The sequence below is a fragment of the Leuresthes tenuis genome, unplaced genomic scaffold (assembly GCF_036924035.1).
Source record: "Leuresthes tenuis unplaced genomic scaffold, fLeuTen1.0.hap1 SCAF_12, whole genome shotgun sequence".
In the NCBI taxonomy this organism is placed as follows: domain Eukaryota; kingdom Metazoa; phylum Chordata; class Actinopteri; order Atheriniformes; family Atherinopsidae; genus Leuresthes; species Leuresthes tenuis.
The window spans coordinates 32,735,055-32,754,284 of NW_027325366.1; the positions used below are offsets into that span (position 1 = coordinate 32,735,055).

Below are 19,230 nucleotides of genomic sequence, written 5' to 3' on the forward strand. Positions count from 1 at the left end.
TTTCGTACGTCGGCGTGGTGGTTTGGCGCCAGCAGAATTCGCGGGGTATCCGCACAACGAGCGGCGCAGCTGAAGAAAGAACCAGGAATCAGCAAAGTTTGCGGCTGTATTTACAGTTTCAGCCGATTAAAAGCGGAGTTCAGAGGCCGGTGAAGTGTTTGTGTGTCCGGCTTGGATGGTGGCTCTCTGTCCCGTCAGACAACTTGGAGGTGAGCGGTCAGTGTGGGAGCGGTGCAGCCGGTTCACGGGCGGGTGTAAATGTTTGTCTGTCCGCGGTGAGTTTGTCTTAAAACTCGGTTTGTGTGAGCCCCTCTCTGCGGGCAACCCGACTGTTAGCCCGACTGAAGGCTTCGTTAGCCGGGCAGTCGACATGTAGCCTGCTAGTGAGGCTAACTTGTGGCAGCTAGCTAGCCGCTCGCTTCTCCCCGCACGTTCCAGGAGGAGCCTGCAGGTTCTGGTCCCGGAACCCACACAGAAGTGTCTTTGAGTGCTTTTTTTCTTCCTGCAGGACGCCGGCACACTTGTTGTGGGTCCCACAAGCTTCAACTCAGACCTGTTTACTTCTCCAACTCGTCCTTTTGACCTATTTTTCTGTGTCGTTTGCAGCTGTGGAGCCGGTGAAGGGCCCCGCAGCTGGACCCGCGTCTCTCTGAGGTATGTCTCCCTCTTTCAGCTGGATAAAAGATGTTTAAGGCTCCCTGAAACACCACATAAAGCACAAGAATGTTGTAAAATGAGAAAAGAAACTCCTGTCATCGTAGATCGTATCAAAAAGCAGGAAACTGATTAGTAAACAAGGTTTTTGAGCATGAAGCAGGAGAATAAATGGTGTCAGGAACCCAGCAGGCCCAGTTCGGTTCTGCTTTACCTTGAGCCTTAAAAACCAGACAGCCAGCCATCCAGGGACCTTCATAATGACACTGTGCATCAGGAGGATGTTTGTGAGGAACTAAATGAGTGTTTTACAGCAGTGTGACATCCTGTTTTATTTAAAAAAGTCTTAATATTATAATAATTACCAGAACCAACCAGGTCCAGACACTAGTTTCCCTTCATTGAACAAGGTGACACACCTGGGTCATGTTGCACAGGCAGAAAAGCTGCTCTGAGTACAGATTATGTTTAAAAAAAGGCCTTTTTAGAGCTGAATGTTCTCCTTTTTATTTACAGCCACATTTTAACTAATGTTCCCGCCTTTCGGGCTGTTTTCGTCCTTCTGAACACTCTGGAACTTGTTTTATTCTTCTTATTTAGTTTATCTGGAGCTTTGTGTCCGTAATTAAAGCCTGACGCAGACGACTCGTCACTCCTGCACCTGGAACTGATCTTAAAGCTTCCCTGAACGTGTTGCAGCAGAAACTTTGGATGAAGCGTGCTCCAGAACACGCCGTTTAAACCCGTTTTATGACCCGTGAGCACATTTTTAATCAGATACGGAGCTGATGATGATAATTACAGGGAATAAAGAGTTTAAAACGTTACAAATGAATTAAAAGGAGTCTTCCATCGTCATCTTCCTCTTGTCTGAGGTCGGGTCCAGGAGGGAAACCCGGCGTGTTGCCATGGTTTCCACATGAAGGCTCACACGGCACAACGGAAACCTTAAAGCAAAATAAATGGCGAGACGGTTGAAACGATCCTGATTGGCTTTTTTAAATCGACAGCTGGGATAAACCGCTCAGAACAGGGATCATTCGTGACCAAACGGGCTTTTTTAAGGGCGCCGTTCTGGTGCGGCGGCGGCACCGGCTGTTCAGCTGCTCGCCTTAACGGTGCCGTGTGGTCGGTTTGAACCTTTCATGGTCGGTTTGAACCTTTCATGGTCGGTTTGAACCTTTCATGGTCGGTGAGTCGCAGCAGCAGCTTACTCTGGTCACAGACTGAGTAACGAAGGATGCTTCAGAACAATCTGCTCACCATCGCCCCGGTTTGTCTCAGAACCAGGAAGGAACCTAACGCCTGCCTCCCTCTCCTCCCTTCAAGGCCTCGAGGGGCGAGTAATAATGATGGCGACGGCAGAGCCTCCCAGCACCTCCAGCTTCCTCCCGCTGTTGGAGTCTCTGGAGGACGGCGCTGCTGGACAGTCGGAGAAGACGGACGCCTACCTCACCATCGCCAAGTAAGTCCCCCGCCCGTCCGGCCCGGTTCCTCCTGGGGGCGGCGGTCACCTCTGGAAGCTGACCTCTGCTTTTGTTTGCAGCCGGCTGAGCGGAGAGGAAGGACGCCAGTTTCTCCCTGCGGTTGAAAAGCACTTTTCTCGCCTGGGGGAAGCCATCTTGGTGAGTCTCCTTGGCTTCACTCATCCGCCTTAAAAAAAAGAAAAGGCTGTAATTCCACCTTAACTTCTGCTGTTTTTCAGGCCCACATCAGCAGCCCGAACGCGGAGCTGAGCCAAGCCGCCCTGCAGGCGCTGGGCTTCTGCGTCTATCACTCTCACGTTGTGTCCGGAGTCTCCGGTGGGTGCCGTCCGTCCGTCTGTCCGTCGGTCAGATTTGAGCTGCTGGGATTAACGGGCGGCTTCTCTTTTTGCAGAAACCTTCGCGGCCGACATTCTGTCGGCGCTTTGCTCCCTGGTGACGAAGTCCACCGACAAGAACACCTGCACCAGAGCATTGTGGGTAATCTCCAAGCAGAGCTTCCACCAAGACGTCGTCTCCAAGAAGGTGAGCATCAGCAGCGGGTCGGGGAAACTGGGGCGAAAGCTGCGGTACTGATCCGTGTGGTTCTGCCGGTACTGATCCGTGTGGTTCTGCCGGTACTGATCCCTGTGGTTCTGCCGGTACTGATCCGTGTGGTTCTGCCGGTACTGATCCGTGTGGTTCTGCCGGTACTGATCCCTGTGGTTCTGCCGGTGCTGATCCTGCGGTACTGATCCGTGTGGTTCTGCCGGTGCTGATCCGTGTGGTTCTGCCGGTGCTGATCCGTGTGGTTCTGCCGGTGCTGATCCGTGTGGTTCTGCCGGTGCTGATCCCTGTGGTTCTGCCGGTACTGATCCCTGTGGTTCTGCTGCTCAGGTGCCGGCGGTGCTGAGCTCTCTGGAGAGCGTTTGGACCCGAGAGGACATCCAGTCGGTGGTGATGGAGCACGAGGCTTTGAACGTCATCATCAGGTAAATGTTGGACCGAAGGTGTTGGACCGAAGCTAAACGGCGCTGCTTGTTGGGTTTCCTGAAAACACCTGAACCCCCCCCCCTCCCCCCCAACTCTATATAAAACAGTTCAGACTTGATTAAAGACACATTCCAGACTTTAATTTGTCTTTAATAAGTCTTTTCCCTCCATCTCAGCGCCGCCATGTAGAGATTAAAACACTTTTTATCCACAGTTCAGGTCCATAATGTTTGGGACGGGTGTGTGTGGTTCCTCCAGGTGTGTGTGTGGTTCCTCCAGGTGTGTGTGTGGTTCCTCTAGGTGTGTGTGTGGTTCCTCTAGGTGTGTGTGTGGTTCCTCTAGGTGTGTGTGTGGTTCCTCCAGGTGTGTGTGTGGTTCCTCCAGGTGTGTGTGTGGTTCCTCCAGGTGTGTGTGTGTGGTTCCTCCAGGTGTGTGTGTGTGGTTCCTCCAGGTGTGTGTGTGTGGTTCCTCCAGGTGTGTGTGTGTGGTTCCTCCAGGTGTGTGTGGTTCCTCCAGGTGTGTGTGGTTCCTCCAGGTGTGTGTGGTTCCTCCAGGTGTGTGTGTGTGGTTCCTCTAGGTGTGTGTGGTTCCTCTAGGTGTGTGTGGTTCCTCCAGGTGTGTGTGTGGTTCCTCCAGGTGTGTGTGTGGTTCCTCCAGGTGTGTGTGGTTCCTCCAGGTGTGTGTGGTTCCTCCAGGTGTGTGTGGTTCCTCCAGGTGTGTGTGTGTGGTTCCTCTAGGTGTGTGTGTGGTTCCTCTAGGTGTGTGTGGTTCCTCTAGGTGTGTGTGGTTCCTCCAGGTGTGTGTGTGGTTCCTCCAGGTGTGTGTGTGGTTCCTCCAGGTGTGTGTGGTTCCTCCAGGTGTGTGTGGTTCCTCCAGGTGTGTGTGGTTCCTCCAGGTGTGTGTGGTTCCTCCAGGTGTGTGTGGTTCCTCTAGGTAGGTGTGTGTGTGGTTCCTCTAGGTAGGTGTGTGTGGGGTTCCTCTAGGTGTGTGTGTGTGGGGTTCCTCTAGGTGTGTGTGTGTGGGGTTCCTCTAGGTGTGTGTGTGTGGGGTTCCTCTAGGTGTGTGTGTGTGGGGTTCCTCTAGGTGTGGACCCAAACTCAGAGGCTACACTGCTACATGCTAACCGCTAGTTAGCTGCTGATGAACTCTGAGCTGAAACATCTGATCTGCTCCAGGTCCAGTAAATGCCTCCAAAGCTTCATCCTGATCCAAACATCCTGCTGAGCAGCACCAGAGTTTCTCAGAGCTGAAACATGGCCGAGCCCGACGGCTGGTTCGGATCCAGCTGGTTCAGATCCAGCCTGAAACGGGACTGTTGGGATCATCCTCTCGTGGTCTTTTATCACCAAACTGCGGCTTCAGCTTCAGCCATCATTCTGGTTCTGTTTGTTCCGGCTGTTTTCAGGATGCTGGAGCAGGTACCGACCCAGATGGGCGAGCGGGCGGTGCAGTGGGCGAAGCTGATCGTCCCGCTGGTGGTGCACTCCGCCTCCAAGGTGCGTCTGCGGGCCGCCGCCGCCATGGAGATGGGAATGCCGCTGCTGCTGGCCAAACAGATGGAGGTGGCCGCCATCATGGAGCCGATGATGTCATCGGTAAGCGCCTGCGGCCAGATGTGTAAAAAACGGGGTTTACTGTGTCTCCGTGGTGATTTAATAGTGCTGTGATGTCATCACCTGTGACCTGCTCGCCTCACAGAAGCTGATCCCAGAGCTGCAGAAGCTTTTCATGTCCAAGAATGAGACGAACGTCCTGAAGCTGTGGCCTCTGTTTGTGAAGCTGCTGGGGAAGGTAAAAGACGTGCTTTTAATGCAGTCCATGAAGAAGAAAAACGGCGTTTTGAAGGCTTCAGACTAACACGCTTTCCCGCCCAGCTGCTGCACAGAGGCGGCCCCTTCATCAACTCCCTGCTGCATCTGGAGGAGCTCGGGTTCCGCAGCTCGTCTCCCACCATCAAGAAGATCGCCTTCATCGCCTGGAAGAGCCTCATCGACAACTTCGCTCTCAACCCAGGTGAGTCCGCAGCCGTGACCTCTGACCTCTGACCTCTCAGCTGCAGCTGCCCAGGAGCAGTTTCTCAGTTTTTAAACGCATTTCTTGCAGACATCCTGTGCAGCGCCAAACGTGTGAAGCTGCTGATGCAGCCGCTCACCTCCATCCACGTCAGGACGGAAGCGCTGCTGCTCACCAAGGTGGAGGTGTGGTGGTACCTGGTGGTGCAGCTGGGGCCCAACCTGTCGTCCAACTTCGACCAGGTCAGGTCACGCCTCCCGTTATCTTCAGAAATGATCCGTGAGTTAAAGAACGTCCTCAGTCGGGCCTGAAGGAGTCTCTGCTCCTCTTGGTGCTGATTGGCTGAGACTTTAAGCTCCACCAGGCTGAATAAAACGGGCTGAAAGTCAGATCTCAGTTCTGCTCACTGCCACTAGGTGGCAGTCATGTTGTAGAGTTTCCTCCCAGCTAAGAGGAAGATGTTCGGTCTGAATGTGGCCGGAGTCGGTAGTGATGAAGACCGGGTTCTTCTCACGGTTTCTGGAGAACAAACTGACGCCAGAATCGGAGCGTTTAACTCATAGGTGTCAAACTCTGGCCCGCGGGCCAAATTTGGCCCGCAGTGTAACTATATTTGGCCCGTGGGGCAATTTCAAATAATCCGAGAACATTTCTGAAGACATTTTGATGGGTGCCAAGCTGCTGCCCGTCCACACAGAGAGACAAACGGCATTATATGATCATAATTCAGTCTGAAATATGAGATTCTGGCTTGTTCTGGTGAAATCTGCCTGCTTTAGACACATAAGGCCCGGTTGATCTCTTCAGAATAATGGAAACGTATGCTATCGCGCGCATTTGTCTCATGAGCAGCTGGCATTAAGCTGTTATAACAGTTTAACCATGTTGGCTGCCCTGCCCAGCGCCGTAACACCGCAGTCACCGCTTATACTACAAATCCCATAATGCTCTGCTGTTGTTTTGGCGCGTCAATTAGAACAGAGGCAGATACGCCGCCTCCTCTGTGTCAGTAGCGTCTATGCTAGCGGTCTTCTTGTGCCCCCCGCCTCTCCCCCAGACCTCAAACCACAGCTGTCACTGTTACCTACCAAAAAATGGCCAAAAGAAAGGCAGAAAATAGAACTTTTCTGAACAGGTGGGAGACAGAATATCTGTTTATGTAAAAGACAGACCTGTTTGTCTTGTTTGTGGAGCTAACTAAGGGGTAACTAAGGGGTAACTAAGGGGTAACTAAGGGGTAACTAAGGGGTAACTAAGGGGTAACTAAGGGGTAACTAAGGGGTAACTAAGGGGTAACTAAGGGGTAACTAAGGGGTAACTAAGGGGTAACTAAGGGGTAACTAAGGGGTAACTAAGGATATAATATTAGAGACACTATGAAACGAAACACCAGGACAAATATAAGGACCTGGACACAGCTCAAAGGAGCCAGAAAGTAAAGGAGATGAAAAGAGGTTTATGTTATTTTATTTTCACATTTCACATTTATTTATTAGCCTGTGTAAGAAGCTAATTTTGACATTTACCTCAGAAGGCTGCAAACAGAAAGGAGGCATTACATTTTTATTTAAATTTAATTTAATATGCCATTGATATGTTTTATTATCATTAGCAATTTCACACCCCTGGACTTTAAAGTTCTATAAGCCTTGCTGGTTCAGTATTCATTGTTAAATCAAAACTTGTTCCATATTAACAGGTTAATTTGTTGAACTTTGACCCCCTGTGTGTTTGAGTTTGACCCCCCTGCCTTAAACTGATTTTCTTTCTGTTTGGACTGAACGTCTCTGCAGGTTTCTGTCCCTCTGCTTCAGTCCACCATCGGGTCCGACTCCTCCTCCCCCTCCGTGCCCGGCACTCCTTCTCGACCCGTCACTCAGAACGGAGCCGTGGCGCCGAGCACACCCAAGTCCGGTGGGCCTCCGCCTCCCCCATCAGCGTCGCCCTCTGGTTCCTTTCAGCTGTCTGACCGTCTGGTTTGTCTCAGCAGGAAGTTCCAGCTTCAACACCTCGGCCGGCACCCCTCGGATGAGCCTGAACTCCAGCCTGCAGCTGCCCTCCACCTTCCCCTCCATCCAGCTGCTGGGGCTGGAGATGCTGCTGCACTACTTCCTGGGTCCGGAGGTCGTTTCTGCTGCAGCGAAGAACAAACTGGTCCTGGTTCTGGGTGGGTCAGAGCCTCACAGAAAGCTCCGCCATACTGTGGCCGATTTAAACCTGTTCTGCTGCTTTTAGATGAACCAGGAAGCACTTTCCTGGCTCTGCTCGGTGCATTTCTGACCTGTTGCACGTGTTCTCGTGTCGTTCCCAGAGCCCCTGAACCACCCGCTGCTCTCTGGCTCGTCATCGTTCACCAAACACGCCGCGGCGCTCGTCTCCAACGTCAGAGACGGCTTCACCAGCGTCGGAAAAGACGCTCCAGGTGAAAACGCCACCTTCCTCCCTGCTGGAGGCTCATTGGTTGTACTTTGGTTACAGTAAGACTGCAGAGAAATGCTGAATAAATTCTTATTGAACTGAAATCAATGACTCTGATTAATCTGCATTAATCAGCGGTTTTGTTGCATCTTTCCGTCCCGCAGAGTCGCTGCTCGCCGTCTTATGGACGCACCTGGTCCGCTTTGTCAGCTTAACCATAGAATCCGGTGAGTTCTGCTCGTGTTCGGTTTGGCTGTGAGTTCTGGTAAAGTTGGGTCACGTTTTCCTGCGGTGGCGTGGGGACGCTCTCCTCCTGCCGCGGCGGCGGCGTGGGGACGCTCTCCTCCTGCCGCGGCGGCGTGGGGACGCTCTCCTCCTGCCGCGGCGGCGTGGGGACGCTCTCCTCCTGCCGCGGCAGCGTGGGGACGCTCTCCTCCTGCCGCGGCGGCGTGGGGACGCTCTCCTCCTGCCGCGGCGGCGTGGGGACGCTCTCCTCCTGCCGCGGCGGCGTGGGGACGCTCTCCTCCTGCCGCGGCGGCGTGGGGACGCTCTCCTGGACGCTCTCCTCCCGCCGCGGCGGCGTGGGGACGCTCTCCTGGACGCTCTCCCGCTGCAGGACGCGCCCCTGCTGCATGCTCAGTTTCTGTGGGCGGCTGCTCAATAGGCGGCTCTTTGAGTTGTGGGTTCGCCTCGCAGCTCCACATACAGCACCCTGATTGGGTGGAGGCTCCGTCATGTGGGAGGAGGGCCAGTGAAACCCCACCCTCCTCCCCCGCCTCACCCTCTCTCATTTCGTCATCAGTTTAAGTCTGAAGCCTCAGATCCTCGCGGTCTGAGCTGCTGTGAAGACCCTAAACTCTGAGGGGTGTTTCCCCCGATGATGAGCCTTCCTTCACCTTCAGAGACTCTTCAGGTGAGTTTGAGACGCTTCAGGACAGACCGACTGATGTAATCTGTGCTCAGCAGGCAGCAAGAAGGACCGTCAGGGCTGTGAGGCGCTCACCTTGATGCTGAAGGCCCTGCAGAGCATCGTCACCTCGGAGGCTCTGCCGGCAGACAGAGTTCTGGTAGGTTGCCGTTTCCCTGCCTGGATTCAGATTAATTCTCACTGCAAATGTAAAAATGGAGTTTGAACTCATTTTTCTCAGATTTATCTGTAAATGTAATGCGTTTGTCACCATTTCCTGAAGTCTTTGTGGTAAAACCCGGTAAATCTTCCCCTTCAGGTTCTATTTGAGGCCACGGTGAAGGGTATCCCTCAGAGAGTCCTCAGCTCGGCTTCATATCAAGTGGGAAAGATGGACGTTCTGAACGTAAGTGCTTCCTGTTTCTGTTTCTGAAGTGGCTGAACTTTGGGCTGATGATCCCGGTCACATATTCCCTCATAGATGTAAATATTCTTGATTCGGTGATGTCAGAACCTAGCCTGCCTTATCTTTTGATTGACAGCTCTCTGAGCCAATAGGAGCTTCATGTGGCGTCCACAGGCTCCAGTAAAGTCCTGCGTTCGTGTGGAAGAGTCTAAACAGAGTTTCTGAGGTTAAAATGAGACTAAACCTGCACTTTATGACGTGAAGTTGGATCGGGACATCAGGAGGTGGACTGAGCTCACGGCTGTCGTCATCTTCAGGCATCTGAGAGCTTTCAGTCGGACATAATTTATTCTTCTTCTTCTACCACCCCAGAGACTTTGGTGATTTTGACTGTTTTTAGGTCAAATGATCATTTAGGTACTCGATTATTCCATCGACTGATAGGTTAAGTTTGGTTATTGCATCGATTAATCGGATAAATTTGGTGGATTATTGCATCGATTAATCGGATGAGTTTGGTGGATTATTGCATCGATTAATCGGATGAGTTTGGTGGATTATTGCATCGATTAATCGGATAAATTTGGTGGATTATTGCATAGATTTAATCGGATGAGTTTGGTGGATTATTGCATCGATTAATTGGATAAATTTGGTGGATTATTGCATCGATTTAATCGGATGAGTTTGGTGGATTATTGCATCGATTAATCGGATGAGTTTGGATTATTGCATCGATTAATCGGATGAGTTTGGTGGATTATTGCATCGATTAATCGGATGAGTTTGGTGGATTATTGCATCGATTTAATCGGATGAGTTTGGTGGATTATTGCATCGATTAATCGGATGAGTTTGGTGGATTATTGCATCGATTTAATCCGATGAGTTTGGTGGATTATTGCATCGATTAATCGGATGAGTTTGGTGGATTATTGCATCGAATTAATCGGATGAGTTTGGTGGATTATTGCATCGAATTAATCGGATGAGTTTGGTGGATTATTGCATCGATTAATCGGATGAGTTTGGTGGATTATTGCATCGATTAATCGGATAAATTTGGTGGATTATTGCATAGATTTAATCGGATGAGTTTGGTGGATTATTGCATCGATTAATTGGATAAATTTGGTGGATTATTGCATCGATTAATCGGATGAGTTTGGATTATTGCATCGATTAATCGGATGAGTTTGGTGGATTATTGCATCGATTAATCGGATGAGTTTGGTGGATTATTGCATCGATTTAATCGGATGAGTTTGGTGGATTATTGCATCGATTAATCGGATGAGTTTGGTGGATTATTGCATCGATTTAATCGGATGAGTTTGGTGGATTATTGCATCGATTAATCGGATGAGTTTGGTGGATTATTGCATCGATTAATCGGATGAGTTTGGTGGATTATTGCATCGAATTAATCGGATGAGTTTGGTGGATTATTGCATCGAATTAATCGGATGAGTTTGGTGGATTATTGCATCGATTAATCGGATGAGTTTGGTTTATTGCATCGATTAATCGGATAAATTTGGTGGATTATTGCATCGATTAATCGGATGAGTTTGGATTATTGCATCGATTTAATCGGATAAGTTTGTTATTTTCTGTCCTTTCTCCCAAACTTCAGACACTTCTCTGATTTTTGCTCCTCGTTGTTTCCTCCATCAGATCACGCTTCTACAAACGTGCGCACGTTGTGTGGCGGTAATAAATGGGACTTAAACGAAGCATCGTTTACATCGAGGCTTTCTTTTTAATCGAGTTGCTCGATGAATCGTTTCAGCTGGAGTCTCTTTAGGACCAAATGGTGTTCGCTGCTAAGGTCGAGCATCGACTCCTCAGCTCAGCTGGTGGCGTTGGCGGATGTTTGATGGCGGTCCTAAAGGGTTAAACTTTGTTTGCTTCCTCAGGGAACGCCGGCTCTGTTCCTCATCCTGCTGCTCTTCAACAGCAGCATGCTGCCGGCCTTCATCGAGGACGAGAGGTGGGTCATTTCACTGAGAAGCTGCTCCACTCTGTGGTTCTGTGGTTTTTAACCGGAACGACCTCGTGTTTCTGCAGGTTCTTTCGCTGCCTCCAGACGCTGGTCGGCTGCGGCCTGTCGGGCCCCGCCTCCCCTCTGGCGTTCGCGGAGGCGGTTCTGGGCGCCGTCGGCCACAGCGCCGGGTCTCTGCAGAACAAGGAGCAGCTGTGGAGGATGTGGAGCGCGGTGGTCGGACCGCTCACTGACACCATCACACAGGTGCACGAGGATTTCTTTGTTCGACGCCTTTAATTCTCAGTTTTCCGTCACTTTCAACACATTTGATGTTTCTTACAGACCAATGAGGTGAACCAAGGTGACGCTCTGGAGCACAACTTCAGCGCCATGCATTGCGCCTTGATGTTCCCCGTTACGCACCTGCTGCGCGGCTCGCCGCTCCCGCAGGTCGGTTTGTGCTCATGGAGCCCTTCAGCTTCACCGTGTTGTCGCTCTGCTGGTTCTGATCGCTGTGTCTCGTTCAGGCGGCCCAGAAGGCGATGATGTCATCCTGGTCCAAGCTGTACAAGGTGTTCGCTCGCTGCTCCGCTCTGGTGGTCACGGCCGAGGAGAACATCTGCTGCGAGGAGCTCTGTGCGAAGATGGCGGCGGCGTTGGACAGAGAGGCGCTGGCGGTGAGAACTGCTAACGAAAAGTTTAGTTTAATTTGAACCTTTTAACGTGGCAGAAGATGCATTTAAGTATCCGTCCGATCCCAAAGGCTCCTTCAACGCTGAACGCCGTCTCCAGCGTCCTGCAGGTGATGGTGGAGTGCGTGGACTTCTCTCCGTACACGCCTCACTTCCAACAGAAGCTGAAGTGTAAGAACTGAAACTCCTGACCGTCCTTCTCCTCAGTGTCTGTCGATTATTCACCTTTTTAAAATCCTTCCTTCCAGCTCCTCACACTCCGGTGAACTGGACCCGGAAGCGGAACAAAGCCCTGGGCAACCTGACCACGTTCCAGTCCCTGCTGGTTCAGTGTCTGGAGGTCTACCTGGACGCCCCGGAGGCTCCCTGCGAGGCGACGGGCTGCGCCCTGGTCTCCATCCTGTCGGCTCTCTTCGCCAACGTCGTCCTGAGCAACGCCGTGCGGGAGGCTCTGACCGCTCTGATTCAGCCTCTGACGCTGTTCTACAAACAAGCAGCCGGCGAGACGGCTGGCTTCAGCTCACAGCTGCTGGGGAAGGTCGGTTTTCACTGGCAGGTGCGCAGCTTTTCCAGGTTTGTGTGCGGCGTTTTAAACGGTTTCTGTCGTCCTGCAGCTTGAGAAGCTCCTCGGCGACGTTCTCGGCTGCCTGCAGACGCGCTCCAGCCTGGCCTTCGACGACGAGCTGCTGGCTCTGCTGTCGCCTCTGCTCTGTGTGGCGTTTCCTCACAAGAAGAAGAACCTGCGGGCGACGGTCACGCAGTTCTGGAACGCCACCTTCGCCAACGCCGCCGGCCTGACGTACCCCGAGGAGATCAGGTGAAAATCTGGAAGTTTGAGCGTTGTAGGCTGCTGTGAGAGAATATTTCAGCTTCATTCAGGTGTTTCTGTGTGCTCCACGCAGGCCGATCCTCAGCCAGGTGAAGCAGAAGACTCCCATCATCCTTCCCGGCTTTGAGGCGGTCAGCGTTCCCGACGAGCTGAGCGAGCCGTATTCGGTGAGTTGCCATAAACGTCCTGCTCCCACCTTCGTGTTTTGCTTCCAGCTGTTTTCAGCCGTCTTTGTTTTCAGAGCGAGAGTTCGCAGCTGGAGACGAAGCTCAGCGGGATGCCCGTGACCTCTGCCGGGAAAAGAGACTCGCTGATGGAGAAGGCCGCCGAGAAGGACAGGAGCTCCACAAAGAGCCCCAAACCGGTTTCTGTAAGTGTCGGGCTTCGTAGCAGTGTTGCTTTAGTGGTACGGTCCGGTTCAACAGACCTTCCAACAGTAAAATGATGCATCCAAGCAGTAGCGTGGAGTTCCTCAGGGTTCAATTCTGGGAATTCTTTTAATCAACTGACATGCATCATGCAAAATTTGCTGCCAAAGCCTCAAACCGAGGAAAGGAGCTCTGATGCTTCCTTAATCTCCTTCAGGAAACGCCTTTATGAGAGAAACGAGCTCATTCTGTCACATAATTCCTTGCAGCTGCAGCTTTTCTGGTGACGGGAGGATGATGATGAGCAGTGTGACACTGATAATGTAATGTTTTGTTTATCTGAAACAGTTTTTGTGGAATATAACATCACAGCTTTTTCACCTGGATGCAATGAAACTTCCATTTACATGTGAAGGGATAATAATGGTGTCCTATGGAGGCCTGAAGCTGCCGTAATCTAAAATTAATTTGCTTTCTCACCCCAGACGAAGCTGGACTTTGGTTCTCCCAAACCTCCCCGTAGGAACTTCCTGGAGGAAGAGGCCTCCATCGACTTCGTCTTCATCCCTCCTGAGACGAAGGAGCGGGTTCTGACGGAGCACCAGAAGGAGGTGAAAAAAACCAAAAGGTCAGACTTCCTCTTTGTTCGGGTGTTAATTCGGTCGTCGACGCCTTCGTCTGAGTTTTCTGTGGCTCCCACAGGGTTGACATTCCTGCCATGTACAACAACCTCGATGCTTCTCTGGACACGACGGCGTTCAGCCAGTTCACACAAAGCCAAGACGACACTCTGTAAGTTCAGCCCTCAGCATCTCAGAAAGTCCTCCATCTGTGGTTTAAAACACCGAATAACAAACCCTGTCACCACAGGGACAAAGTGCCAGCTGAACCGGCCGAGGATGCTACCAAAGAGGCTCCGGGCGAGGTGATGAAACTCGAACCTGAACTAACGCCAGAAAGATTAAGTTCTTACAAATGCATTTAGTAACTTGTATTTGGTTTCTCAGGTTCCTCAGAGTGATGAAGTTCTAACAAAAGAGACTCAAGACTTCGCCAGCCCTAAAGATGTAGAGAAGACGGCTGAAAACCTTCAGGAGGAGGAGGTCGCCCCAGATTCTGCAGATGTTCCTGTGCAGGATGATGCTCAGACTGACGTGGCAGAAGATATGGAGTCCAAAGACGACACGAGCCCAAACATATCCGCCTCTTCAGATTTGGTTTCAGGGACTCCCCAGAAACCCAACAGTCGGCGCCAGTCATTCATCACTCTGGAGAAGTACGCTGAGGGAAAACCAGCCAGCCCGAGCAGTGTGTCCTCGTTTACGGGTCCGCTTGTAAAGCCCTCCACCAGTAAGTCCTCCTCCGCTGAGGCCTCTCAGCCCACCACAGGTCCAAACTCTCAGGACTCCACTCAGATGGGGAAAGCCCCAGAGTCCCCTCGAAGGCCGCCAGAGTCCAGGGCGAAAAGCGAGCCTGTCAGGCTGATTGAGAGGCTGCAGAACGACTCGACGGAGGATGAAGACGTGATCCCCGACACCCAGGCTGAGGAGGAATCGAGCCAGGAAGAGGAGTCTGAACCAGGACTGGAGGATTCTCAGTCCCAGGCGTCTCCAGATGAACCCAGACGGTCCGGGCGCCAAAGAGTCAGACCACAGCTCCCTGGAGAAGACCCCGATGAACGGGAAGCAAAATTTACCCAGTCCAAACGAAGGCGTTCTGAAGAAGATCCCAAAATCTACTCTCCAAAGACGCCTGAAGGCAGGCCGAACACGAGGAGTAAGCAGCCTGCTGAGGGCAGCGGCCGAGACAGACTACGATCGAGGTCGAGCAGAGACTCGAGTGAGTCGAGCCAAACGAACTCTCAGGGTCGAACGCGCAAGAAGATCAAACTGTACAGCAGCTCGGAGGACTTCCTCGATAAACCCGACCGCAAAAGGAGGAGCACCGGCGAGCTGGAGTCCAGCCAAACTGACATTAAATCAGACACACAGTCAGACAATGAAAGCCAGCTGCAGAGGAAGCGCGGCCGGCCACGCAAAGGGCCGCTGGAGACGGACAAAGAGGCGTCCAGCCAAACTGCCAAGGATGGTGATGAACCAAACACGGACTCCCAGATCATCACGCCATCCCCTAAAACAGAGAGCAAGTCCAAAGAAGCTGAAGACGAGACAGAGGAGCCGAAACAAGAGGAGGAAATGGTCATATCTTCATCTCAAACTGATGTCCTACCCCAACAAAAAGCAGATCCTCAGACCATCACAGCTTCTCCACCTGTTGAGTCCAAGGATGGAACAATAAAGAAGTCGGAGAGCGAGGAGACGGTCGAAGAGAAATGCAACGCCACAGAAACTATGGATGAACAGCTCAGCCAAGAGGACTCTCAGACCAGACCTTCATCCAAACGTAGATCCAGGCGAAGCAAGACTTTATCTGAGGCAGCAGAGTCCGAAGAAAGAGGTGAAAATACGGATTCTGTAGGAGTGCGGAGAAGGTCTCAGTCTTCAGCACCGATCACCAGTCAGGAAGAGGCTGGAGGCAGGACCAGAAGGAGCAAGCTGTCAAAGTCCAGTTCTGGATCAACCCCTGACAGTTCCCAGTCTCTAGATGTTTCTGGATCTGAGTCCTCCCAAGGTAGGGGCAGATACTCCAGGCGAAGATCCTCCCCAGCATTGGCAGCCGCTGTGGAGTCCTCTGAGTCCGAATCTTCTGAAGTCCAAGTGAGTTCTGTTGTTCCCAAAAGAAGAGGAAGGAAGCCTCGAGTGTCTCTGCAGAGTCCTCTTACCCTCGAATCCAAACCCAGTGGCGATGTGGGAAAGGCCGACGCTTCTCCAGGGGCTGATATTCAGAGTTTAGGTGTAAAGGAGCCATCGGAAACACAAGGTATGAAGGACTCGCCGCAGGTTACCGGAAACATCCAAGAGCAAAGTAAAGAGGAGCTGCCAATGGAGACGGAGGCTGCCGAAACCTCTGAGGCTGTCGAAACCTCTGAGGCTCTAAAGGAATCCGAGGCCGATGACACCAAGCAGGGCAGCGAGGCACCGCTAAACACCGAGCCGAGAGACTCTAAAATAAACGATGAGGTTGTTTCCTCACAAGACGTGGAAATGCTCAAATCTGTAAGCGATCCGGTTCAGGACCAGGATCATCCTGACGAGACATCAGAGACGGTCCAAGTCCCAGCGGCGTTGGAGGATTCGGCTGCGGAAGTATCGGGAGTCTGGGATGTGGATCCAGAAGAACCAGCGCTGGAGTCTGATTCAGACCAAAGAGAACTTCCTGTGGCTCCAGCAGAGGATGCTGCTCAAGAGGCGCATCCGCAAAACGCGATGGAGAAACTATCTGCCTCAACTCAGTTGACGGAGGCCGAGGAAGACGCCGCACCTTTACACCGTAAAGCCGAGGTGATCGAGGCTGCCGTTGGTGAACATTCAGAGGCTGCCCTGACCGATGCCTGCAGCACCCCAGGGTCCTCGGAGGCTGCCCTGACCGATGCCTGCAGCACCCCAGGGTCCTCGGAGGCTGCCCTGACCGATGCCTGCAGCACCCCAGGGTCCTCGGAGGCTGCCCTGACCGATGCCTGCAGCACCCCAGGGTCCTCGGAGGCTGCCCTGACCGATGCCTGCAGCACCCCAGGGTCCTCGGAGGCTGCCCTGACCGATGCCTGCAGCACCCCAGGGTCCTCGGAGGCTGCCCTGACCGATGCCTGCAGCACCCCAGGGTCCTCGGAGACTGCCCTGACCGATGCGTGCAGCACCCCAGGGTCCTCGGAACAAACCATCCAGGAGTCTCCAGTCAAGCGGAAGGACCAGGAGTCTGTTACAGGACCAGATGTTGGACAAAGCCCCAGCGATGGACGAACCAGGGGAACTTGGTCTCCCTCAGCTTCACCCTCCACCAGCATCCTCAAGAAGGGCCAGAAGAGGCCACTGGAGGTGGAGACCATCTCGCCTCTGGTCAAAGTACGTACCGAACGCAGCCGGATTCTGTTCCCCAACACGGACTCGACCCTTTTTGTTTGCCCGTAACTTTATTTTGTTTAACTCTGCAGTCTCGGCGTGTGTCTTTCGCCAATCCAATCCAACAGCAAGAGACCGCAGACGACATCGATCGCCGCAGTCCGGCCGTCAGAACCAGCTCCCCCAGAAGGTCTAAAGGCAGCAGCATCCCGCAGCCGAAGGTATGCACGGAACCAGCGGCGCCGTACTTCAGGTGATCCTGACAGGCTTTCTGATGGTCTTCTGTTTTTGTTCCAGCTGGTCACGACTCCAACGAAGGGTTTACCGATCCTGAGCCCCAGAAACCTGAACAGCCCGGTTTTCAAAAGCTCCAAGAAGTGTCTGGTATGTTGTTTTTGGGTTAGAGAACCATGGTTCCTTTTATTGGGGCTGATTTCAGCAACAACAACCAGTCTCTGAGGCTCGGGCTCAACTGGATCCTCGACCATCGATACTTTCTTAAGTTAACAGGCAAACGCTTTTCTGGAAATGTGGCTTTCAGTTTGGTTCATGTGTCTGGAGCAGTTTTTAACTTTTAGTTTTTCCCAGATTTCTGAAATGAGCCAGGAGCCTCGAGCCGTGTCCAGAGACTGCATCTTCCCCGCCCTGGTTGGCTGCTCTGCACCTGTGGAGGCGGTGCTGCCTCAGATATCCTCCACCATGTGGTGAGAACAGCACATCTGGAAGGAAGAGGTTTGAACGAGGGCCCGAGTGGCACTTCGGCTCATCGGTTGTCTCCCCGCAGGTCTCGAGGCTTCGGGCAGCTGATTCGTGCCAGAAACGTGAAGACGGTCGGCGACCTCAGCGCTCTGACTCCCGGTGAGATCAAGACGCTGCCCATTCGCTCTCCGAAGATCTCAAACGTCAAGAAGGCTCTTAAGATCTACGAGCAGCAGGTTTGTCAAGGCTCAGATGGTGAGGAAACTGGTCAAAGTTTGTGTTTAACGGCTGATCTGTGGTCCTGCAGCGCAAAGGGCGAGGAGTGGACGAGCTGAAGAGCTTCGACGAGACGGAGATGATGACCTCGGAGGACGCCGGAGCGCCTGAAAACCCGGAGGAGGAGGAGAGGAGCTCAGCAGAGACCCTCGGTGTGTAATCCGTTGAACTGAAGCTGCGTCCGATAAATGACAAACTTTCCCTGACGTGTTCGAACCCGTTCCTGTTTGCAGCCACGGAGCTGGTCGACGAGCCGAGTTCTGCAGACGTGAGACCGGAGCAGGACGCCACGGCGGCTCAGACCCCCGACGGACCCGAGGGCGAGCAGAGACCCGAGGAAGCGCCGCTGCCGGCGGCGGTGGAGGCGCTGAGCTGCAGCGTGACGCCGCTGGAGCTGGGCCGCTGCACGCCGCAGCAGCTGGTGGCGATGCACGAGCAGCTGGGAGGCGTGATGAGGCGCCTCGTGGTCGAGCTGCAGGCGCGTCTCTGCGGCGGCGGCAAACACTAACCGGACGCACTCCGCTGATCTGAACTGGATTTTCTTCAGCTTTTTGGCCTCGTTTTTAATGATTTTCAGCAGCTCGTTTTCTTCCATTTTTAGTTCGAGCCGCTGCTTCCATTTTATGATTTTAAGAAACGATGAAAGAAGCGCAGCCGCCTCAAAACGCACGTTTTAAACTGTAGTCGCAACATGAATTGTATTTTCTTACGTGCCACGAAGGAGCGACTCGCCGTCCTCGCCTTCTCTGTACATACGGACTCCCTCATGTGCCTCTTTTCAGGCGGTTTACACCTCTGCTCTTGTATATTTTGTAGTATTTCTTAGTTTCTACACCTTTTACTCACCTAAACGTCTTATTGGACTTTTATCGTCTTCAAACCGACTGCAGCCCACGATCTTTATGTGGTTTTAAATACTTTAATAAAAGATGGAACTGACAACACTTAAAGCCACTTTTTTTTTATTTATTTGACTTTCAGGCTCCTGAAACTTCAGTTTTTCACTTGAATGTTAGTTTTTCTGGTTTATTTTCTTCCTGCTGGTGTGAATTTAACATCTCAAACCTTCCTATTAGGCTTTAAATCTGCGTTTAACTCTTCATGTTGATTACTTTGAAGGTTGATGCTCCTTCTGGACCTCCGTGTTCCCCTCAGGAACCTCGTCTGGTTCTGCTTTAACTTGGAGATGCACAGAGAACATGGAAGAATTAGAACTTGGTGAGAGTGAAGTGCAGTAAAGGTTATTGATTAAACTCAGAGGTGAACAGAAAAGTCTTCAGTTTGATTTAATAGAAGAAGAGTTGATGCAGGCCTGCAGTTCTGAAACATAAATACTGAAACTCTTGTGGTTCTTTTCCTTGATGGAAAATGTCAGGATGGCTCATGGCTGCAGAAAAGTTGAATTTCATGACATTTAGTTCCATCTGTTTCCATCACGGTTAAATGGTTTTACGCTGAAGTCTGTCAGATGGTTCAGTTAGACTCCCTCTGGTAGCAGAAACGAGTATAATGGAAACAAACAAGAAGAAAAGAGGCAAAATTGTTCTTTGTTTTTCAGGGCAAAGTTTA

The 19,230-nt window shown here is 52.0% G+C and overlaps 1 protein-coding gene across 1 annotated transcript; it reads left to right on the forward strand.

Moving 5' to 3' along the window:
- The first annotated feature begins 3 nt into the window (after nucleotides 1–3).
- rif1 (replication timing regulatory factor 1) lies at nucleotides 4–18,622 on the forward strand. Its single transcript, XM_072397538.1, has 37 exons — nucleotides 4–209; nucleotides 607–654; nucleotides 1,984–2,119; nucleotides 2,201–2,279; nucleotides 2,360–2,456; nucleotides 2,533–2,663; nucleotides 3,015–3,109; nucleotides 4,516–4,705; nucleotides 4,809–4,901; nucleotides 4,985–5,123; nucleotides 5,214–5,365; nucleotides 6,917–7,037; nucleotides 7,111–7,290; nucleotides 7,435–7,545; nucleotides 7,706–7,768; nucleotides 8,505–8,608; nucleotides 8,768–8,854; nucleotides 10,774–10,847; nucleotides 10,925–11,105; nucleotides 11,184–11,291; nucleotides 11,369–11,518; nucleotides 11,605–11,704; nucleotides 11,782–12,071; nucleotides 12,148–12,350; nucleotides 12,436–12,529; nucleotides 12,604–12,732; nucleotides 13,216–13,358; nucleotides 13,433–13,522; nucleotides 13,601–13,655; nucleotides 13,738–16,207; nucleotides 16,502–16,689; nucleotides 16,779–16,907; nucleotides 16,984–17,070; nucleotides 17,275–17,390; nucleotides 17,471–17,621; nucleotides 17,693–17,813; nucleotides 17,895–18,622. The coding sequence occupies exons 3-37, from the start codon at nucleotides 2,004–2,006 to the stop codon at nucleotides 18,167–18,169; spliced, it is 6,912 nt and encodes a 2,303-aa protein (XP_072253639.1). The 5' UTR covers nucleotides 4–209; nucleotides 607–654; nucleotides 1,984–2,003; the 3' UTR covers nucleotides 18,170–18,622.
- The last annotated feature ends 608 nt before the right edge of the window (nucleotides 18,623–19,230 follow it).

Excerpts from the sequence above, each read along its gene's own strand:
- rif1 (XM_072397538.1), top strand. The coding sequence starts at position 2,004 with ATGATGGCGACGGCAGAGCCTCCCAGCACCTCCAGCTTCCTCCCGCTG. Across the intron at positions 2,280-2,359 it reads GCCTGGGGGAAGCCATCTTG|GCCCACATCAGCAGCCCGAA; the intron begins GTGAGTCTCCTT and ends GCTGTTTTTCAG. Across the intron at positions 11,106-11,183 it reads TCACTGACACCATCACACAG|ACCAATGAGGTGAACCAAGG; the intron begins GTGCACGAGGAT and ends TGTTTCTTACAG.